The sequence below is a fragment of the Dromiciops gliroides genome, chromosome 3 (genome assembly GCF_019393635.1).
Source record: "Dromiciops gliroides isolate mDroGli1 chromosome 3, mDroGli1.pri, whole genome shotgun sequence".
In the NCBI taxonomy this organism is placed as follows: domain Eukaryota; kingdom Metazoa; phylum Chordata; class Mammalia; order Microbiotheria; family Microbiotheriidae; genus Dromiciops; species Dromiciops gliroides.
In genome coordinates, this window is record NC_057863.1 from 405,180,567 (window position 1) to 405,202,324 (window position 21,758).

Sequence of the window (21,758 nt, forward strand, 5' to 3'; positions counted from 1 at the left end):
ACAAGGTCAAAGCTCTTACATCCAAAGCTTCCGAGAAAAAAAATGAATTGGTCTCAGGCCATGGATAGAATCAAAAAGGAATCTGAAAATCAAGTAAGAGAAGAAGAGGGAAAATTGTGAAGAGAAATAAGAATGATTCAAGAAAATAATGAAAAAGAATCAACAGCTTGGTAAAGGTGACACAAAAAATACTAAAGAAAATAACATCTTAAAAAACAGACGAGGCCAAATGGTAAAAGAGGTACAAAAAGGAAATGAGGAGAAAAATACATTGAAAAGTAGAATTGGCTAAATGGAAAAAGATGTACAAAAGTTCACTGAAGAAAATAATTCCTTAAAGATTAGAATTGAGTAAATTGAAACAATTTATTTTATGAGCAATCAAGAAACAATATAATATTACCAAAAAATGAAAAAAATAGAAAAGTGTGAAATATCTAACTGGAAAAACAACTAATCTGAAAAATAAATCCAGGAGAGATAATTTGAAAATTATTAGACTACCTGAGAGTCATGTTCAAAAAAAGAGCCTAGGCATCATCTTTCAAGAAATTATCAAGAAAATCTGCCCTGATATCCTGGAACCAGAGAACAAAAAGGGCATTGAAAGAACCTACCAATTACCTCCTAAAAGAAATCCCAAAATGAAAACTCTCAGGAATATTATAGCCAAATTCCAGAGGTCTCAGGATAAGGAGAAAATATTGTAAGCAGCCAGAAAGAAATAACTCAAGTACTGTGGAGCTACAGTCAGGATAACACAAGATTTAGCAGCTTCTCCATTAAAGAATCAGAGGGCTTGGAATATAATATCCTGGAGGGCAAATGGGCTAGGATTACAACCAAGAATCACCTACCCAGCAAAACTGAATATAATCCTTCAGGGGGAAAAATGGAAATTCAATGAAATAGAGGACTTTCAAGTAGTCTTGATGAGAAGACCAGAGCTGAATAGAAAATTTGACTTTCAAATACAAGGTTCAAGAAAAACATTAAAAAAAAAAAAAGAAAATCATAAGGGACCATAAGTTTAACCATAAGGTTAAACTTTACATGGGGCAGTCAGAAGGCACAGTGCATAAAGGACGGAGACTGGATTCAGGAAGACTTGAGTTCTAATCTGGCCTCAGGCACTTGACACTTATTAGCTGTGTGACCCTGGGCAAGTCACTTCACCCTCATTGCCCCCCCCCCCAAACAAACAAACAAACAAAACTTAACATTCTTACATGGAAAGATACTTGTATGTAGCTCCTAACAATTTTATCATTATTAGGGCAGTTGGAAGGAGAATATATAGACAGAAGGCACTGGTATGAGTTGTTGACTATGCAAGGATTATATTTAAAAAAATAAAAGGGGTGATAGAGGAATGCACTGGGAAAAAGGGAAAGAGGAAGGTAGAATGGGACAAATTATCTCACATAAAAGAGGCAAGAGAACGCTTTTATAGTGATGAGGAAGAAGAGGGAGTTGTGGCAGTAAGTGAACCTAACTCTTATTAGAACTGGCTTAGGGCAGCTAGGTGGTGCAGTGGATAGAGCACTGGCCCTGGATTCAGGAATACCTGAGTTCAAATCTGGCCTCAGACACTTGACACTTACTAGCTGTGTGACCTTGGGCAAGTCACTTAACCCCCATAGCCCCACAAAACAACAACAACAACAACCACAACAACAACAAAAAGGAACTGGCTTAAAGAGGGAATAACACACACACTCAATTGAGTATAGAAATCTATCTTACCCCACAGGAAGGTAGGAGGGGAAGGGGATAAGAGAAGGGTGGGGGGGAATAGAAGGGAAAGCAGATTGGGGTATGGGGGAGTCAGAAGCAAATCAATTTTGAGGGACAGGATGAAAGGAGAGAAAGTAGAATAAACAGAGGGGGGAAGTTAGCAATCATAACTGTGAAAAGAATTTTATAAGAAATTTCTCTGAAAAAGGCCTCATTTCTCAAACAGAGAACTGAGTTAAATTTATAGAAATAAGAACCATTCCTCAATTGATAAATGATCAAAAGACGTTAACAGTCTTCAGATGAAGTAATCAAAACTATAGCCATATGAAAAAATGCTCTAAATCACTAGTGATTGGAAAAATACAAACTAAAACAATTCTAGAGTACTAACTCATACCTATTAGATGGACTAATAGGACAGAAAAAGGAAAATGACAAATGTTGGAGAGGATGTAGGAAAAATGAGACATTAATGTATTGTTGGTAGTTGTAAACTGATTCAAATATTCTTTAGAGCAATTTGGCATTATGCCCAAAGGGCTATGAAACCATGACTACCCTTTGACTTTACAATACTACTATTAGGTCTGTATCCAAAAAGAAATAAAAAATAAAAAGGAAAAGAATATATGTACAAAAATATTTATAGCTACTCTTTCCTGGTGGCAAAGAATTGGAAATTGAGGGAATGCCCATCAATTGGGAAATGGCTGAAGAAATTGTAGTATGTGATTATGATGGAATACTATTGTGCTATATGAAATGATGAGCAGGATTCTCTCAGAAAAACCTGGAAAGACCTAGCTATTCTCTGCAATGCAATGATCCAAGAGACCTCTGAAGGATTTGATGAAAAATGCTATCCATCCCCAGAGAAAGAACTGATGGGTGTCTGAATACAGACTGATGCAATCTTTTTTTTTAACTTTATTTTTCTTGAGGGCTTTTGTTGAGGGGAGGGGGTGTCTGTTTTCTTTCACAACATGACTAATATGGAAATGTTTTGCATCACTTCACGTGTATAAGTTATATGGAATTGCTTGGTTTCTCAAGGAGGAGGGTTGAGGGAAGAAGGGAGAGAATTTGGAACTCAAAGTTTAAAAAACGAATGTGTTTTTACATGTAATTGGGGGAAAAATTAAAATACAATATACCAAAGTCAAGTCTTATAAACTGTAGATTCTTTCTGATTGTGTCTGTATAGATTTTATATAAACTTTTTAAAGGATGCATTGTTTCCCCAATAAAAGGAAAGTTCTTTGAGGACAAAGACCAATTCATTTTTGTCTGCTTCCCCAGTGCCAAGAACAATGCCTCACATATAAAGGGTTAATAAATGCTTGGTTTTGTTTTGTTTTGATTTTGCAACAAACATTTATTTTATTTTCCACTTACATGTAAGGGTAGTTTTCAACATTCATTTTCATAAGATTTAGAGTTCCAAATTTTTCTCCCTCCCTCCCTTTCCTCCCCCCTCTACAAGATCACAATCAGGTTATATATGTACAATCCACAAGTGTTCTTTTTATCAGTTCTTTCTATAGGGGTGCATAGTAAGCTTCCTTATTAGTTCCTTGGGATTGTAATAAATGCTTGTTGATAGGGATATAATTAAACATTATACCTTCAAAGAGAATAGAAGGTCCTTATCTTGTTGATTATCATTTTAAGTATTCTCATGCTTACCTTTTCCAATTGTTCCTGTTCTTCTGCTCACTTGAAATATTGTTTCTTCTGTCTTCTCTTGAAAAGCACACTTTTGCTCAGTGTCAGCCACCTGAAAGATGGGTTCCTTCAAAGTAACATTGTCAGGAAGTTTCTGGTTCCTAGCAATTGGACTGTCTGAGTTTAACAAATCCTCCATCAAGGTGGCATAGGGAGAAAACTGCCTTGTATTAGATGAAGCCGTCTGAGCTAAAGAGTTCAAACAAGAAGTGTTCTCCATTACTGGGTTACAAATGAATTGATCTGGTTTTATTTTGACTATTTTCTTCTTTTCCAAGTTTTGTTCGTGATTAACTTCCTCAGAATCACATGGTACTAACCTTTCCTCAACAGTGTCAGGTATTTTTTTCCTAACTTCATTTTGATCGATTGGAGCAACTACATAAGTCTTTCGGCTCTTTTTTGACTTGGATTCTCTTCTTTTATTTGACACTTTAACATGCAATTCACTTTCTGCAGTAACTTTCATGAAAGAATTGAAAGATGTTTTTTCACTTGGAGTCACAGTTGTACCTTGTGTATGACCCTGCTGGTGCTCATGCTTGCTTTCTGAATCACCTTCCAGCTCTCTCATTGAGTGTTTTAATAATCCTGTCTCTAAGGGAACAGAATGTTGAGTATGATCTGCTGGCTGCATGAAGGTTTTGGGCTTAGATTTTCTCAGTAAGTTCATTGGTTTGCCTGATGAATTTGTGCTGTATTTTTTATCCAGTTTTTGAAGATCTGAGCACTGATCATAATTTTTGATTTTTTTACTCATATCTTCTACACAAGATGAATTTTGAATGTTATTCACTTGGTATTTAGTGTTTTTTTCAGTTTTGTTTGCTTCTGAATTAAGGTCTTCTATGTGGCTTTCTCTGTGGTACACAACTTTGTCATTATTTTCATGTAGTTGGTTAACTTCAGAAAGTAATTCATATGTTCTCTCTTTTCTGCTATACTTCAAAGACTTTTTGCTTAAATTTGTTGTGCTTTGTTTGGAAGGCTGCATGTGAGTGATCTGCTTTTCTATACCCAATGAACTTTGGGTCCTACAATCAGATAGATTTTGGATACCTTTGGTACAATTAAGGATTGTTTGTAGCTCATTTTCTAAGTTTTCTAATATGCCAGAGACTGTTTCATTATCCTTTTGACTTGGAAAGCATGTATCTTTGTTTGAATTATCAACCACAAATGTCCTTCTAAAATCTCTGCCTTTATCAGAAGTTTGGAAACCATGTCCCTTACCACAAGTGTTGTCCTGGTGGGATTTACTTGATGTGGGAGGGAAAAGAGAAATTCTCTCTTCATCATTTACTACATATGTTTTTCTTACTTTGTTCTTTTTATCATGATGCTGTGAAATTTGTACCACATTTTGCTCACTAGCTTTCTGACACATTATGCCCTTCAGGGTGTTCAATTGATCAAGTTGTTTAGTCTCCAAAGTGAGCTTCTGATCTTCTGATTTACTATTATCAGCAAAAGTAAGAGAACTGCTTTCTTCTGTATCTTTATCCCTTTCTTTACTGTGTAAATATGAACTAGGTTTTGGTTGTACTTTTGACTTCTCTCTCTTCTTTTCAGTATTTGAATTCTTCACTTTTCTAAAAGCTTTTTCCCCAGAAGCCTTAGTTTTATGATTAGCCTTATTTTTGGCAGCAATTTGAACTGTAATAATTTTGCTAATTTCACTCTCAGTTAAATCCATATCAGCTTCATATGTTGTTTTCTGCAGCTGCTGTTCATCATTGGGCAGCACTACAGTGGGGAACTCTGCATTAAGTTTACTGACAGATTGTGAGTGTGAGTCAAGATGACACAATCCATTTTGTTGTGTTTGGGTATCTGTATCTATAGAGTTCTCATTTATCTTGCTAGTCCTATTTAACACATTATTTGAAACTACTATTTGTTCCAAATCTTCTGCAAGGGGAATTACTGCAGGAAAATTACTTGATTCCCAAGATGGAAGATGCTTTTTTCTTTCCGTCACATTTCCAGATTGACTATTACTACGAGATCTTTTCTTTTTCTCATGCCCAACATTTTGAACAATATTCAGTTCACTGACTGAGGAACTTTTGGAACTTTCTTCTGGGTGGGACTTATTTTCTATAAAATAAAGAGAAATAAATTTATTTCAGTAATAGGTAGAAAAAAAAGTTGTTACACTTACAGCTGATTGCGAATTACTTCATAGGTACAGCATGACTTCTGATTCTATGATCAGTTGAAAGTTTCTTAACCCCATGAGTCTATGACAACTGGCTAAAACAAAAAAGAAATTGTGAAAGTGTTTATTCAAAATGTTTACAATGGTGTCAATAACAGGGGCAATGGCCTGGGCTGCCAAGAATCAGGAGAGTAACCTTGGCCTAATCCCATGTTGTATTGGTCCATTGCCACAAGTTTCTGGAACTCTGAGAAGAGGCATTAGTGGCCAACTTGGTTTTAGTCCCTTATTCCTCAGGAATATGAACATGAGAGCCAACGTTTTTGCTGGGTTTTATCTGATTCCCTAGAGGCCAAAGCAGTATGTGGTTATCCTAAGAAAGCTATTCTCTATGGTCTTCAAGATAGTAGGGATGCTAACATGAGGGTTTTGTTGTTGTTGCTGTTGCTGTTGTTGTTTTGAAGTCTGCCTACAAAACTTTTTTTGGATCAAACTTGTGATTTCACTGGAATGAGGATGAGGACTAAGTTCCTAGTGAAAAAAAGTCTACAAACATAGAAAGATACCTGCTCTACAACTTCTAGGGCTAGAAATTTCTGTAGCTTTGAAACCTGAAGTGACTTGCCTACAGTGCATACACAGCTAGTATCTGTTAGACGTAAGCCTTGAACTCAAGTCTTCCCGTATCCTCTGCAAGAACTCTAATAGAAAGGGTATATGTTTCAAGAGCCTAAAGTCTTCTAGAGATGAGTCACCACCATGATGTAGGACAGAGAGGTCTACGTGTATGCAAAGATGGACTGGGCTTCCTAACTACAGTGCTGCATCCCTACATGTGCAGAGACAACAGTAAAGGCCTTGGAATACCAAGCTTTTTAAGCATGGACCAAAGCCCTCGGATATAAATCAAGAGCTAGTCTCTAATAACAATCAAAAAATATTAAGCTCTAGAACTATAGTACAAACACCTTATCTTATAGATAAAGAAACTGAAAACCTAAGAGGTGATAAAGCATGACCCAGCCCATACCTTGCAGGGGAGAAATAACTAGCAGAATTGAGATTCAAATGGTCTTCTGACTAAAAGGCTAGTGTTTTACTATGTTAAGTTTAATCATTTTTATCTGGCATGAATAATGCACTTAAGATATCTAGTTAGATGGAACAAGTGGATAGAGCACTGGGCTTGAGTCAGGTAGATCTGAAATCAAATCCAGCCCCCAGAAACTTCCTAGTTATATGACCTGGAGCAAGTCACTTAACCTCTGATTGCCTCAATTTCCTCAACCATAAAATGGAGATGATGAAAGCACTCACATCCCAGGGCTGTTGTGAGGATCCAATAAGATATTTGTAAAGCGCTTACCACAGTGCCAGGCACAGAGTAGGTACTTAATAAATATTTATATTTTGTTTCTTCCTTCATAAAAAACAAAGCCATTTTAAAAATCAATTATGAATTTTGGGGGGTTTTTTTGGTAGTACCAATTAAAATAATTTGAGAAAGTTTGCTCAGCCTCTATCAAACCAAACAGGTTTTTGCTTACATTTAACAAGATATTTCATTAAAGTCAGACCTTAGCCTTTAAAAGTAAAGATTTTTAGATTTTGATACTAGTTAAAAGCCATATAGTAAAATATACTTGTGGACCATATCCAATCTGTATTAACTTTTTGGTCCTGAATTAACTTTTTCATGTGACTAGGGGTATTCTCTCTCCTTTATTTTTTTACAAATGATGAACTTGAAGTTAAATACCTCATGAACTGTTCATTTATGCATCATCTAATAAAATCCTGCCCTCCTATTTTCAGAAGCAAAATCAGATATTTAAATAAGAATATCCTACAATAACTGTAACAAAAATAGTTACTGATAGGAAACTAACAGAATGGTACAAAAGTTAGGATTTTATCCTCTTTTTTATGCTTTTCTTGAAAAAACAAAACGAAGGAAACCAATCAAATCTGAAGTCCAGATTTAGAATGACACAGCTAGTATTAATCATCTTAATTCCCCCAGTCTCTGGCTAAAATAAACAGAATACTTTAAAATCATCTATCAGTAATGTCATTACAAAACTGATCTATAGTTAAGCTTATCTTTAGAAGAAATGATATTGAGGTATGTCAAGACCATTTCTGAACAGAATTTTTAAGGATTGGCAATTATCAGCATTGCCAATATACCACTTTCAGCACTTCCCCAACTACTGGTAATGTTGGGAAAAAGTGCTTGTTTTGCTTTTGCCAATGTATTGAAATGCCAGGTATTATCAAATTTTCTTTGATCCCAAAGGAACATCAAATTTACAAGAAAAAACACTGATATAAACTTTAATAAAATTTTTTATAAATGTCTCATTTGGTACTGGCTAAGAAATAGAGTGGTGGATCAATGGAATAGGTTAGACACAAGAGACATGGCAGTAAATGACTTTAGTAATGTACTGTTTGATAAACACAAAGATTCCAGCTTCTGGGATAGGAACTCAGTATTTGACAAAAACTGCTGGGAAAACTGGAAGATAGTATGGCAGAAACTAGGCATAGACCAACATCTTACACCTTATACTAAAATAAAGTCAAAATGGGTACATGATTTAGACATAAAAGGTGATACCAAAGATAAATTAGGAGAGGAAAGAATAGTTTTACCTCTCAGATTTATGGAAAGGAGAATAGTTTATGACCAAACAAGAGACAGAGAATATTATGAAATGCAAAATGGATGATTTTGATTATATTAAATTTAAAAGTTTTTGTACAAACAGAAGCAGTGCACCCAAAATTAGAAGGGAGGCAGAAAACTGGTAAACAATTTTTATAGCCAGTATTTCTAATAAAGGCCTCATTTCTAAAATATATCGGGAACTAAATCAAATTTATAAGAATCCAAGTCATTTCCCAACTGAGAAATGGTCAAAGGATATGAACAGTTTTCTGATGAAGAAATCAAAGCTATCTATTACCATATGAAAAAATGCTCTAAATCACTATTGATTAGAGAGATGCAAATTAAAACAACTCTGAGGTACCACCTCACACCTATCAGATTGGCTAATATGACAAAAAGATGAAAATAATAAATGTTTGAGAAGCTGTGGAAAAATTGGAACACTAATGCATTATTGGTGGAACTATGAACTGATCCAACCATTCTGGAGAGCAATTTGGAACTATGCCCAAAAGGCTATAAAGCTGTGCATACCCTTTGACCCAGCAAAACCACTATTAGGTCTTTTTCCCAAAGAGAGCATAAAAAAGGCAAAAGGATCCACATGTACAAAAATATTTATAGCTGCTCTTTTTGTGGTGGCAAGGAATTGGAAATTGAAGGGATGCCTATCAATTGGGGAATAACTGAAGAAGTTGTGATATATGAATGTAATGGAATACTACTGTGATGTAAGAAATGATGAGCAGGCAGATTTCAGAGAAACCTGGAAGAACTTACATGAACTGATGCTGAGTGAGATGAGCAGAACAGGAGAACATTGTACACAGTATCAACAACATTGTGTGTTGATCAACTGTGATAGACTTAACTCTTCTCAGCAATACAATGGTCCAAGATAGTTCCAAAGGACTCACGATGGAAAATGTTCTCCAGATGCAGAAAAAAAGAACTATGGAATCTAGATGCAGATTGAACCATACTATTTCTAATTTTTTTGTTTTTCTTTTTTGAGGGTTTTCCTTTTTGCTCTGATTTTTCTTACACAGCATGATTAATGCAGAAATATGTTTAATGTGATTGTACATATGTAACCAATATCAGATTGCTTGCTGTTTGGGGGGAGAGGGAGAAAAATTTGAAACTAGAAATCTTATAAAAACAAATGTTGAAAACTATCTCTACATGTAACTGGAAAATAACAAAATACTTTTATGGAAAAAAAAATAAATGTCTCACCTGTGGAAAGCACATTGGCAATAGAAAATTTTCTTCCTGGATTATCTTGGGCATCTATCTCCTGATTATTTTTCTCAGGACTTTGCAATTCCAAATGGAATTGGTTAGGTAAAGATACTTTGGATGCTACTGGAGTGAGAGAATCAGGTACTTTCTTAGTTGTGAGATTGCTGTCACACTGAAATGTCTCTTTATCATCACCGTCGTCATCATCATCTGCTGACGTAAGCAGAACTCTCATAGGCAAATGGGTAGGTCTGCTGTGAGGAATTTCTCTATTTTACAAATGAGATTATTATTTAGTATATTTCATAGATGGTATCCAAAAGAGACACTTACCCAGGATCTGACAATTGCTAAAGAAAAGTCAAATGCATCTGTCATCTCATTAAGGTGGGTCTTCCCTCTAATGAAGCAGATTATAACCCATTCTGTACAATTCATTTCTACATCCTCCCATAAGTTTTCCATAGATATTTTATGTAAGAAATAGCTTCATGGTTTTAATTTTCATGCTCTTTATCTCTCCATCCTCAATAAACATGTCCTATTCTTATAACATTTACGGTCCAGGAAGATCATAATAGATATATTCATTAATTGGACAATTAAATAATAACCTGACTGAAAAGAAGGTGCTACCTATTCTAGGATTTGAGAGGTAGTAGGGAAAGCAATGGGGCAGAGGGAAGCAAAAGAGAAAAACAATTAAGAGAAATGGTGTACTAGCTGTCACTTAACTGTCATTGCCCCGCAAAAAAGAGAGAGAGAGAGAGAGAGAGAGAGAGAGAGAGAGAGAGAGAGAGAGAAATGGTGGTTAGAAGAGTTAATATCAACTTCAAAAGAAATCTTTTGCTCCTCCTTATTCTGTTCATGGGAAAATAGGGCAGCATTTTTAGAACCACATATATTATGTGTTTTCACTGCTACTTTCATCTGAACTATTTTATGTGATATATGGTCCTATGAGTCTCCTTAAGGTGAACAATATTTGATTAAAGTCCGTATCCCTAAATTTTTGAGATGCAATTTCTATAATGTCATGATTTGTAATTAGATGGTGTTTTATGAAATGTATCCCCTTGTTGTAGATAAATTATACTTATATAAGGACCCAGCATTATGTAAGGGTGATAGAAACAAACATAAATGAAATAATTTTGGGGAAAGTAACTATGTATGTATATATGCATATTTGTATGTATATATATATATATATATATACATACACACACATATGTATTTACTTACAGAGTCCTGAAAATGTTTTATTATTTTCTTTTGAACAAAGTAAAGAGGGAAGACATTTAATTGAATTAAATAAAAATACCTGAATGAAATTTGTAGGGACTATGAAGTTGATAAATTAGAGACAGGGCACTAGGGAGTGGAAAGATCTCAAATATAGATAAACAACTGAAATAAGAACTAGTTCCAAATTTAATTTAGTTTAAGTAGTCTAATTTCGATGTCTGCTTAAGGTATGAAAAAAATTACCTCCCAAATGAATGATGTAATAATTCCAACTGGTTACCAACACCTTTCTTCTGGCTAGCTGCCAAAAAAGAGGGACTCTGATAATCCTATTATAAAAAGAGAACAAAAAGAAAATGAGAGGATTGAAGGTGGCTTATTTATGTTTTGTTCCCAACCTTTTTCTTTTTTTTCTTTTAAGTGAGGCAATTGGGGTTAAGTGACTTGCCCAGGGTCACACAGCTAGTAAGTGCTAAGTGTCTGAGGCTGGATTTGAACTCAGGTACTCCTGACTCCAGGGCCGGTGTTCGATCCACTGCGCCATCTAGCTGCGCCCCCCCCCAACCTTTTTCAATCATAAGGATCTCTTCTGAAAATAAATTTAAAAACTGACTTGTTAAATAGTAACTATACAATTGATTTTAAAATACGACAAAAAGCCACTAAGAATTCAGTGGATGTTTTAAAATTAATCTGTTTTGTATCAGCTACAACAATCCTATGATACATTTGAAAAATTACTGTGGGGTGTATGAAGAGAGATGCAGGGGTGGGGGAAGAATAAGCAAGCAAAAGAGAAAGATGACAGGGAAGAGGAGACTGGGGGTGGGGGGAGGGAGGGAGAGAAAGAGAAGAGGATATTATTTCTAAAAGAATTTTAAAGAAACTCCTAAAAGTACTACTAATGACATCTACTCTAGAAGTGAAATCCAATAGGAATCTTAAATTCCCTTAAATGTAATAAAATGAACAGATACTCTAGAATAGAATTATGGAATATTAGAACTGCCTGTCATGGGGCTTTTCTGAACACAACCACATCTATCCTCCCATTATCCTTCAACAAATCCCTCTAGATCTTAACCTCCCCACTTTCTGCCACATCATTAGCCAGATACAACCTAACGGCCACGAGAGCTGTTGGTGGTGTTTGTCCTTCCTTCTCGAAGAGGACCATAATACTGGGGTGATATGATGACTTGTGCAGAATTGGATTTAAGTGAGGGAGGGCTGTGCAAGGTCATCAACCTCACTCTCTTCTTCAGAGCCATCTGGGTCTAGTGACAAGATATATATCAGGACAACTAAAGATGACCCTGGATATTTTAAGACAATTGGGGTTAAGTGACTTGCCCAGGGTCACACAGTTATTAAGTGTCTGAGGTGAGATTTAAATTCAGGTCCTCTTGACTCCAGGGCCATGAGAGATGTAATAACCTAACTGCTATAAGAGCACCCATAGCTGTGGGGAGATGTCATTGGGAAAATTCCTCCTACTACTCCCAGCATAGCCACTCCATGTCCCTACATCACTTGGAGCCAGAAAGAGCCTCACCTCCCTTTTTGTTTTGCATTTGACATGGGTATGTCATATAGTAGCATATGCATACAATTTATAAATGAATTTATATATATTGCAGTATGTGTTCAAACATTTTGAACTGAAAGGAATGTAAAACAAAGTTTGAAGGTCATTGTTTTAGAACTCAAGTGCCACTGAAATAATACTGACATCCAGAAAATTAAAATGCATAATTATCTGAACAAGCAATATTTTTAGTGAAGACAGAAAGATCTTTAAACGAATATAAACAGATACTTAATACTTTTGCTAAAATAGTTTGAATTTGTAAAGGTATGAGGTAAATTTTTGTTGAATTTGTAAAGAGGCTGGTATTTTCGGTAGGGATAATGGTTACAACCCCATGAATTATGCCAACTATGAATATTATTTGTTTAAAGCAATATCTACAAAGACAACTTGCTTTAAAAGTTTAAGACCTAAGAATTATGCCCATTCTTCAGTTTACCATCCCTAAAGTAAATTTTGCATCTAGGAGTATGCATTGATAGTGCAGTTTGGAATACTTCCGGCTCTTATCGTACACAAAGAGAGCTTAGAGAATATGAAATTAACTTTCATATCCACTTTTTAATAACAAAAAAGACATATCTGAACACTAACACTTGAAAGACAAATGGATAATATTAATTTTTAAAATAAATAAAATTAATTCATTAAAATATTAATGAAATCACACGGGATTACATGGGTTTTTTTTTTAATAAATGGGACTAAATTGGTATTGCTAAAAATTCACTCCACCGAACCCTTTTATTTCACACTGCAAATAAAAAGGTCCCATGAGAAAAACTGCAATGTTTGTAGCTTTTCTTCCTTTCTAAATATTAAATATTCTAAATAAATAAATAATTTTTTAAATTGCATGTGGCATTGTTTCAACATGAAAACATATGGATTTCTTTTAGGTTCCACGTCATCTGAGTCCTGTTGATTGGATATATGTTATCTTTTAACCTATTTGTTTATTCATGGGATTGTAGGTTTACAAGTAGAAGATACCTTTGACAGCAATTTAATCTTGCTGTTACTACTCAGTCCTGTCAGTCATGTCTGACTCTTTTGTGATCCCATTTGGGGATTTCATGGCAAAGATACTGGAGTGGTTTGTCATTTCCTTCTCCACTTTATTTTATAGATGAGGAAATGAGGCAAACAGGGTTAAGTGACTTGCCCAGGTCACACTGCTAGTAAGTCTGAGGCCAGAGTTGAATTCAGGAAGGTGAGTCTTCCTTACTTCCAGAACAGCACTCTATCCACTGCACCACCTGGCTGCCCCAATCTAATCCAATCCCCCTCATTTTATAGAAGACACTGAGAAAAAGATAGACAACTTGTCCTTGGCAGCATTTGAACCCACGTACTCTGACTCCAAATTCTCTTTCCATTACACCATCCTACCTTCAAAACAACCCGTAGCATTTGATGGAACTATAACTGAAAAATACAAAATTAGAGCTGAACGTGTAGTAACATAAAAGAAAAATATGTGAAGACAGCAATTAAACACAAACTATACAAATAAATAATACAAGGGGGTAGTCTTTGATGGGTCTATTTTAAAAATAAGACAAAAGCCCCCTCTCTTAAAATGCTCTAAAAGCCCCAATTTTGTCACTATTAGAATCTCAACTAGAATATTTAATTCATATACTTCACTAAGCATGCTGAAGAGAAAAATAAGGATAACACATTGAGCTGGTAAGATTATGTACAACACCTGAAAGGTTTTAAGAACACTACAATACAATTGGGAAGTATTTAAGTATTCTTGAATTGTGAAGATGAATAGACCAGGTCTTCAAAACTACTTGCTATTAGTTTTAGTAATATGTAACATTTATAAGACTGACACTTACCTCAGGGTGGCTTGTCATTTCTATTGCAGATATCAAGTTACTGCTCACAAAGGCTTCTGTTTCTATGAGGGTTTTATGCTATAGATATAAAATAGACTTTTTAGTCAAAATTCCAAGTTAACAGTGATATATCAATATAGATATATTTTTGTATAGTCTGTTGAAGACTTGCAAAATTACTTTTAGTGTCATGCCCTATTTGTCTAGTGTGATAAACAATAACACAAGATGAAATATTAACAACTAACATTGTTGTAGTACTTTCGGGACCAAGAGAGATAATGTGCCATAGTGCAAAAACAGCAAACTCATATAAATAAAAATAAAATGTAATATAGATGAAGTTAACTTGTGGTTTTCTAAGTCAGTTCCAATAAGGATCTGATTCTGAGTTTGACACCACTAGTGTAGTAAGCAGAGAGCTAGTCTCTAATCAGGAAATGCTGGTTTCAAGTCTTCCTCCTGACACAAACTGGCTGTGTGACAACTAACTTCTCAGAATTCTAAGCGATTCTCTAAGACTAAATTGCAGAAAAGGTGCCAACCAGCACTGGCAAAGGGAGCGTCCTTATCTGGGAGTTTCCTCCATCAGTGAAATCACAGCTTCAATCCCTAAATCTATTCCTACGGATCATACATAAATATGGACCTTACAGGGGCCTCAAAGTCTATCTAGTCCAGTCTTCTCGCTTTAGAGATAAGGAAACTGAAGTTCACAGAGATTAAGTGACTTGTTCAAGGTTGCACAGGTTAATACATGTCATTGGTGGAACTATAATAGGTCTTATGACTCCAGAACCAAAATTTACAAAGTTCTCTCATAACCCTGTGAGGGAGGTAAATCATTATTCCATTACTGAAGCCCAAGTAACTTGTCCTTGCTCACATAACCATTTGGTTTAAGAGCCTGGGTCTCCTGACTACAAATTGCCTAAAGTTTAATTTAGGCAATTCTTGAAGACTTAAGTTGCAGAGAAGATTCCAACCTACAATAGCAGAGGGAGCTTCCTCATCTAAGAGTTAAGTTTAATTTAGTCTTGTCTTTCCAAAATACTTCCAAAACCAAATTCCATCTATATGGGGGGGGGGGGGGGCGGATAAGAGTGGCAAATGTTGGAGATGGAGGTTTGATGAGTCAATCAAAGAAGCCTTCATTCTATTTGATTTGTCTCCAGTGGAACATTAAATAATAGTCTGGGAATTATCCTTCCTTCTCACATTGATTAGACTGGATCTTCTCTCTCAAATTCCTCACATCCTTAGAAAAGTATGTTGCTTATACTAGATAGCCAAATGTTGATGAAATATATATATATAAATATAAATAAATATATATATATATATATATATACAGTATGTAATAATTTTAAAAAATTTATATAGTGACCTTCTCCCTTTTCCTGTAACTACTGTGGCACCATAAATTTCAATAATTTAAAGCAAGGAATTTCTACAATATTTTTAAATGTTTTTCACATTTTTTTCTTTAGTGTCTACAAAAATGCAAGCAAAAGATTTTAAGCGACCACATAAACTCAAAAATAACTATATAGATAACGTACCAGATTATTTAGCTTTTGACGAAGAAAAGCATTTCGAAAACTCAATTTTTCCACTTCTTTGTGCAACAACATTTTTTCAGTTGTAAGTTTTCGAGAATTTTCTTTTTCTACACTCAGAGCCTGAGCCAATGCCCTGTTGTTGTGTTTTAAAGAAATCTTAATGATAGAGGAATTGTCTATGTAAAGAGAGAAGAAAATAGTTAATATTTTATCCTTTGAGATGGATTTCTTTCACACATCTACCATATTTGAAAATGATTTCCATTTGTAACCGACTTAAATGTCAAAAAGACGAGGTAATCAGGACATAACCGTATGAAGTAGAAAAGGTAGCCTAGAGGTGAAGCCTAAGAACAAAACAAGATGGATCAAGAACACAGAAAGTCTGAATATCATCATGTCAATGAGCATTTATTAAGTCCCTATTACATGTACCAAGCACCAAGGTAAGTGCTGAAGAAACACAAAAAAGCAAAAAAAGATTCCAAACAGCTCTGTTCTCAAGAAGCTCAGTCTGATGGGGGAAGACAACATGCAAATAACTATGTACAAACAAAACATATACAAGATAATTTGGAGATAATCAATAGGGGCACAGTATTAGCATTAAGGGGGATAAAGAATGTATCGGGGGGCAGCTAGATGGCGCAGTGGATAAAGCACCAGCCCTGGATTCAGGAGTACCTGAGTTCAAATCTGGCCTCAGACACTTAACACTTACTAGCTGTGTGACCCTGGGCAAGTCACTTAACCCCAATTGCCTCACTAGGAAAAAAAAAAAAAAAAAGAATGTATCGGAAGACAGGAAAGAGGTACCAGAAAATAGACTTTACAGGTTTTAATTCAGAAATCTAGATCAAGTATAGAATGATGGTTTGTTTTTTTTTTTAGTGAGGCAATTGGGGTTAAGTGACTTGCTCAGGGTCACACAGCTAGTAAGTATCAAGTGTCTGAGGCTGGATTTGAACCCAGGCACTCCCGATTCCAAGGCCAGTGCTCCATCCACTGCGCCATCTAGCTGCCCCTAGAATGATGTTTTTAATGCTGGAGTTACCTGATTTTGCTTCCAAATAACTAATGTAAGGAGGCATGGTTACCTCCTTGGTTACATGGTTTGGGGGGGGGGGGGGAAGGGTACAAGATAAGGAAAAGTGAGGCAGAGTTGTTATTTCATAGGATTAGGATAATCAAACTGAAAATCCAAAGCAAATTGGCTTTTAAAATTAAATTAAATGGTTATGCTGCCAATAGTTACTGAGGTGAGCTTTGGGTACTCACTTCAAAGTTGGCAGCCTGTCTAAACTCCATGGGATACTTTACCTTCACCAAACAGATTACCTACCAGATATTTCTAGGCATTCATGGCAACCTAAACCCGTCCTCATCACTTATAGTGACTAGTCATATTCTAAATAAACTCTGAAATATTTTCGTAGGATTGCTTTACTAGGATGAATCCTTACATTGCACTACCCTAATGAATATAAAATATAACTAGATTTATGATTTCTTATTTACAGGCAACTATTCAAGAACACATAAATTACTTAAGATGTATTACATTATGGATAAATCTAATTTTTATAGAAATCAGGTCTAAATTGAGCCATCCCATGAAAATTAAGCAACCCTGTGAAAAACACTAGGGAACTTGGGGGAGTTTTCTAGAGCAATCTTGGAAGTTGTAGTTAACAAGCATCTAAAAGGGCTAATCCTTGGAAGAGAAAGATGGCAAGGGCAATGTAGAAGGTCACCTAGAATTATTGGATGGTAGAATGGGATATTTTTCCAGTAACATCCATCAAGCTCCTAGTAATAATTCATATTGCTATGGTGCTTTTAGGCTTATAGAGTGCTCTCTTTACAATAGTAATATGAAGCAGGAGTGAAAGTACATATCATCTGCAGTCTAAGGATAGGTAAATATGGCTCAGAGAAGTGAAGTAGGCTGCTCTCAGTCATATACTTCAGAGGCAGAATCTGAATTCTGAATGTTACATTCAGCATCCTTTTTCCGACATCATAGTAGAACTCCTACTGTTCCACAAAACTATTTGAGTTCAAATAAACCTACCTAGGGCTATAGTGAATTAGTAACATGAAGCTCTTTTAACTACAAAAAGGGGCAGAGTCATCTGTCATTAATAGACTCCAGAGAGGCAAAATTTGCTTCATTCATCCAGTTAAAGGCTATGCTAGGAGCCAAATCATGAATGCTCCCAGGATACTTTCCCTCAGCTTCTAGAACAGACATTAATTAACAACCTATGGAAATTATTTTCATTGTCACTTGAAGAAAGCTGTTTCCACCAGGATTTGAAGGCAAATTCAAAGGCCTTCCATTAGGCAGGCAAAACTGGAGTTAAAAGTGTTGAATGGTCAAAATTTGCTTTTTGTACCCTTCCTAACTCCCAATCAGCACCATCTCTTTTTTCTTGTTCCTAAAACTACCATGGGCCTCATGTTAAATGCATCTAATATTGCTGTGCTCCATTTAGGCCTGCTTTCTTCTGAAGAAATGCATGCTTCAGAATTACCCTCAAATAACTGCATGTCATAAGAAAAGAAGCAAACTGCTTCTGAAGTGATGCCAATTCCTCCTTTAAAACTGATTTTGAATTATTCTTCAGTGTTTGGAATGGTTACTCTGAGACACTCTAGATAACTGCTTTATTGTTTGTAACTCCCCTTTTCCTAGTATAGACACAAATTCTTCAACTAAGTAAAGCTAGGAATTATGGGAGGATAAATGAAAAAATGGTTTAAGGAGTATGAACACACACAAAAAGTATGAATTAAATTTTAAGAGTTTTTTGTACTGTGCAAAATAATGAAAAAAACACGTAGGTAGTTGGATGAATGGTGGTAGAACCAACAATCTGTTTACATTTAAACATCAATAACATTTTATTTTTTTATTGCTAATGTAAGAAGCAATGAACTTACTTATTAATTTGTTTTTTATTTTTGTTGCAAGAGAAGTATTCAATTTATTGACTCTTGAAGTTTTCTTGTCCTTTACATGTCTCTTAATTCTCTGAGTGAAAAATAAGGAAGTTCCAGAAGTGTCTAGATCCTCCATTTCTGAAGCAAACATTGCACTGTTGGTTGCTGAAAATGGAAGGGGAAAAAGGCAAGATCAGTTCTCTCAAAAATGAATTTTTATACTTTGTTTACCTAATGTCAGCTTCAGGTTTGATGTTAGGAAGAAATGGAGGCACTCGGAGGTTAATGAACAGTTAACTTAAGAGGTTTATCCCTAACATAGCAAGGATATACAGTAGCACTTAGCTAGAGCAGACAGGGTCCTTCTAGGTCTCTGTATGAAAATGTCTAGTCAGCAGAATAGCATATAGTGACTCACACATGGTCTTTAGGTATCCACCAAGTGTGTAGGATACCACCCTTCATAAAAAGATGGGCTCTGTTATGCCTCTAAATCAAAGTTTCTTAAACTGTGGCTGCCATGTGGGGTTGTGTACCTGAATGTGGGGGTGGTGAAAAATTTGGCAATAGTAAAAGGTTATGCATACCTATATTTTATAGACATATATACCCAGGGTCAAGTAAAAATTTCTCAGGTGAAAAGGGTTCAAGAGTGGAAAAAGTTGAAGAAACCCTGCTCTTGATGACCAAGAAAGTATGTCAAGAGTCAGAAGTCACCAGGAAGCTGCATCAAGACACTTACAACCTGAGCCTTACTCTTGGCTTTTTTGCCTTTTAAGGAAAATTAGCCTAACTATTTTAAGAGTTGCAGGGGTTTGTGTGTGGTGGTGGTGGTGGAGAGTGGAATGATAGATATTAGGCCTATAACATATCTTAACAGATAATTTAAACATTTCAGAACTCATTCACATAATCTCATAAAGCAAAGCTCTAGTCAAAAATAAAGAAAAAAGCTTTAGTATACAGGCTGTCATCACTGTCCCTGAGTCTAAGTTGTCAGAGCAGATTGTCCAGCAGCAAATGAGAAGTAAAAGGCAATAAAAAATGAAGTTGAATTAAACAGATAGAGCCTTTATCAAGTGCCTACTGTGTGCCAGGCCACCCTGTGGTAATCAATGGAGATATAAGAAAAATATAATGATCCCTACTCTCAACGAACTTACATTCTAAGAGGTAGTCAAAACATAAAAAGTAACAAGAAAGGGGAAGAGATTCTCCAGAAATGGAGATCCAGGGCAAGGATTGACCCATCAGAGAGCAGACCTCAGAGCCCTGTCATACCTGAGAGGGCTGGTCTAACAGTCCAAAGAGTGAGTTGCACTAAGAAAGGTCTTTCCAAACCCCAACCCAACCTCTAACAGCTCCTCAAATGCTGCTGAATGACACTGGAGGAAACCACAAAACTTCAGTACTCTCAACATTTTTATTATCTTATCTCATCAGTGTTCTTGCTGATCTAACCAACTCTTTAATTGAGTCCCTCCCCACAGCTGCTGCCCCAAACCTTGTCTTCTCTCCACAAACCACCTACATTAGCCTTCCTTTCTCCCTCTCAGCAAAGGGCCCTACCCTGTTTTTTATTTTATTTTATTTTTTTTGTGGGGAAATGAGAGTTAAGTGACTTGCCCAGGGTCACACATTTAGTAAGTGTCAAGTGTCTGAGGCTGGATTTGAACTCAGGTCCTCTTGAATCCAGGGCCAGTGCTTTATCCACTGTGCCACTTAGCTGCCCTGCTACCCTGTATTTTTACCAAGAAAATATGAGCTCCCCATTTCTATACCTCAAATTCCCCTCTGCACCTTCCACCATTCTCTCTTCCTTACTACAGTATCAGAAGAAAAGGTGACCTCCTTGAGAAAGCCGATCCTTTGTTGTCCTTATTTCAAGGATGTCACAAAATTATACAAACGTCCACCAAAAAAGTTTTTAACTTTATAACTTAAAAAAAGTACGCCCTATATTACTTTTAGAAAGTGAAGAGACTAACCAGAAATCTATATCCACTGCCCACGCCGCCTCTCAGATTTACAGAACACTTAATTTTACTATGCACTTTCCTCACAATTCAGGGAAGGCTAGTATGTGTTTATCCCCATTTCAGAAGTGAATACGCCCAGCCCAGGGAGGTTGAATAGGGGTAACCACCAACCCCAGCTCCTGACGCTTGGGCCCAGGCTTCGCGACCAAGTCCTTCCACTCCAGATCCAATGCTCCAGTGTCTCGGGCTCCGATATTTCATGTAATACTATCAGGAGTTTTGCCCGTACACCGCACCCCATCCTCAGCCCGTAGTCAGCGGCGGCGGCAGCAGCAGCTACACGGGCATTTGCATTTTCCGCCCTCAGCTCCCCCGCTGGGGCCCGCAGAAGAGGGGTAGGAGATGTAAGGTCAGCCGCCGCAAGGGACCTGCCCCCGTACCCAGGCCAGAGGAACGCTGTCCGGGGGCACCAAGGGAGGGCGGCGAGGGAGCACGGGGACCGGGGCGGGCCAGGAGACTCCACGACCCAGGGCCTGGTCGTGCGCTCAGCACAGAAGAGAGGATAATCCTGTGACCGTCGCCGCTTCTGCGGCAGCTCGCTTACCTTCAGCGTCTGTCTGGGGGCTCCTGCGCCCGAGCAGAGGCCCCAACGCCGGCAGCAGCAGCCCAGTCACTCTCCGCGGCTCCGGCCCAGGGGCCTCTTTTGGATTTTCAAATTTCGCAGCCGTTAATAGGCACCGGGCAGTCAACCAATCGGATTCCAGAGAAGGGATTTGGAGGCTTGGAGAACGGCGCTGCGTAAGCGCCAGCATCTGCGTACGACGGAAGAGCCCAGAGTGTCCGCCCCCAGCGTCTGGGGCCGGGCGCCGGGTTGAAGCCAGCTGTTAGTGGGGCGGGGCTCAGAGGCTGGAAGACTTGATCCGAGTGCGGACTTCAGAGAGCCAAGCAGAGTCAGACTTAATTGTGTGTAACTGGTACACAGGGGTTGGGTGTGGATATTTTGTCATGAAACAAGGAAAAGGGAAAGCCATTTA

General features: G+C 36.9%; 1 protein-coding gene across 1 annotated transcript in view; it reads right to left on the reverse strand.

The window, feature by feature from the left end:
* Positions 1-21,551, reverse strand: part of SGO2 (shugoshin 2) — a 32,078-nt gene extending 10,527 nt beyond the window's left edge. The window contains exons 1-7 of the mRNA XM_043991524.1: positions 21,329-21,551; positions 18,746-18,910; positions 15,800-15,975; positions 14,238-14,315; positions 11,040-11,125; positions 9,543-9,817; positions 3,427-5,565 (exon numbers count right to left, since the gene is read on the reverse strand). Coding sequence (XP_043847459.1) covers positions 3,427-5,565; positions 9,543-9,817; positions 11,040-11,125; positions 14,238-14,315; positions 15,800-15,975; positions 18,746-18,910; positions 21,329-21,536 — 3,127 coding nt within the window. The 5' untranslated portion in view covers positions 21,537-21,551. The remainder of the gene's footprint in view (positions 1-3,426; positions 5,566-9,542; positions 9,818-11,039; positions 11,126-14,237; positions 14,316-15,799; positions 15,976-18,745; positions 18,911-21,328) is intronic.
* Between the last annotated feature and the right edge of the window lie 207 nt (positions 21,552-21,758).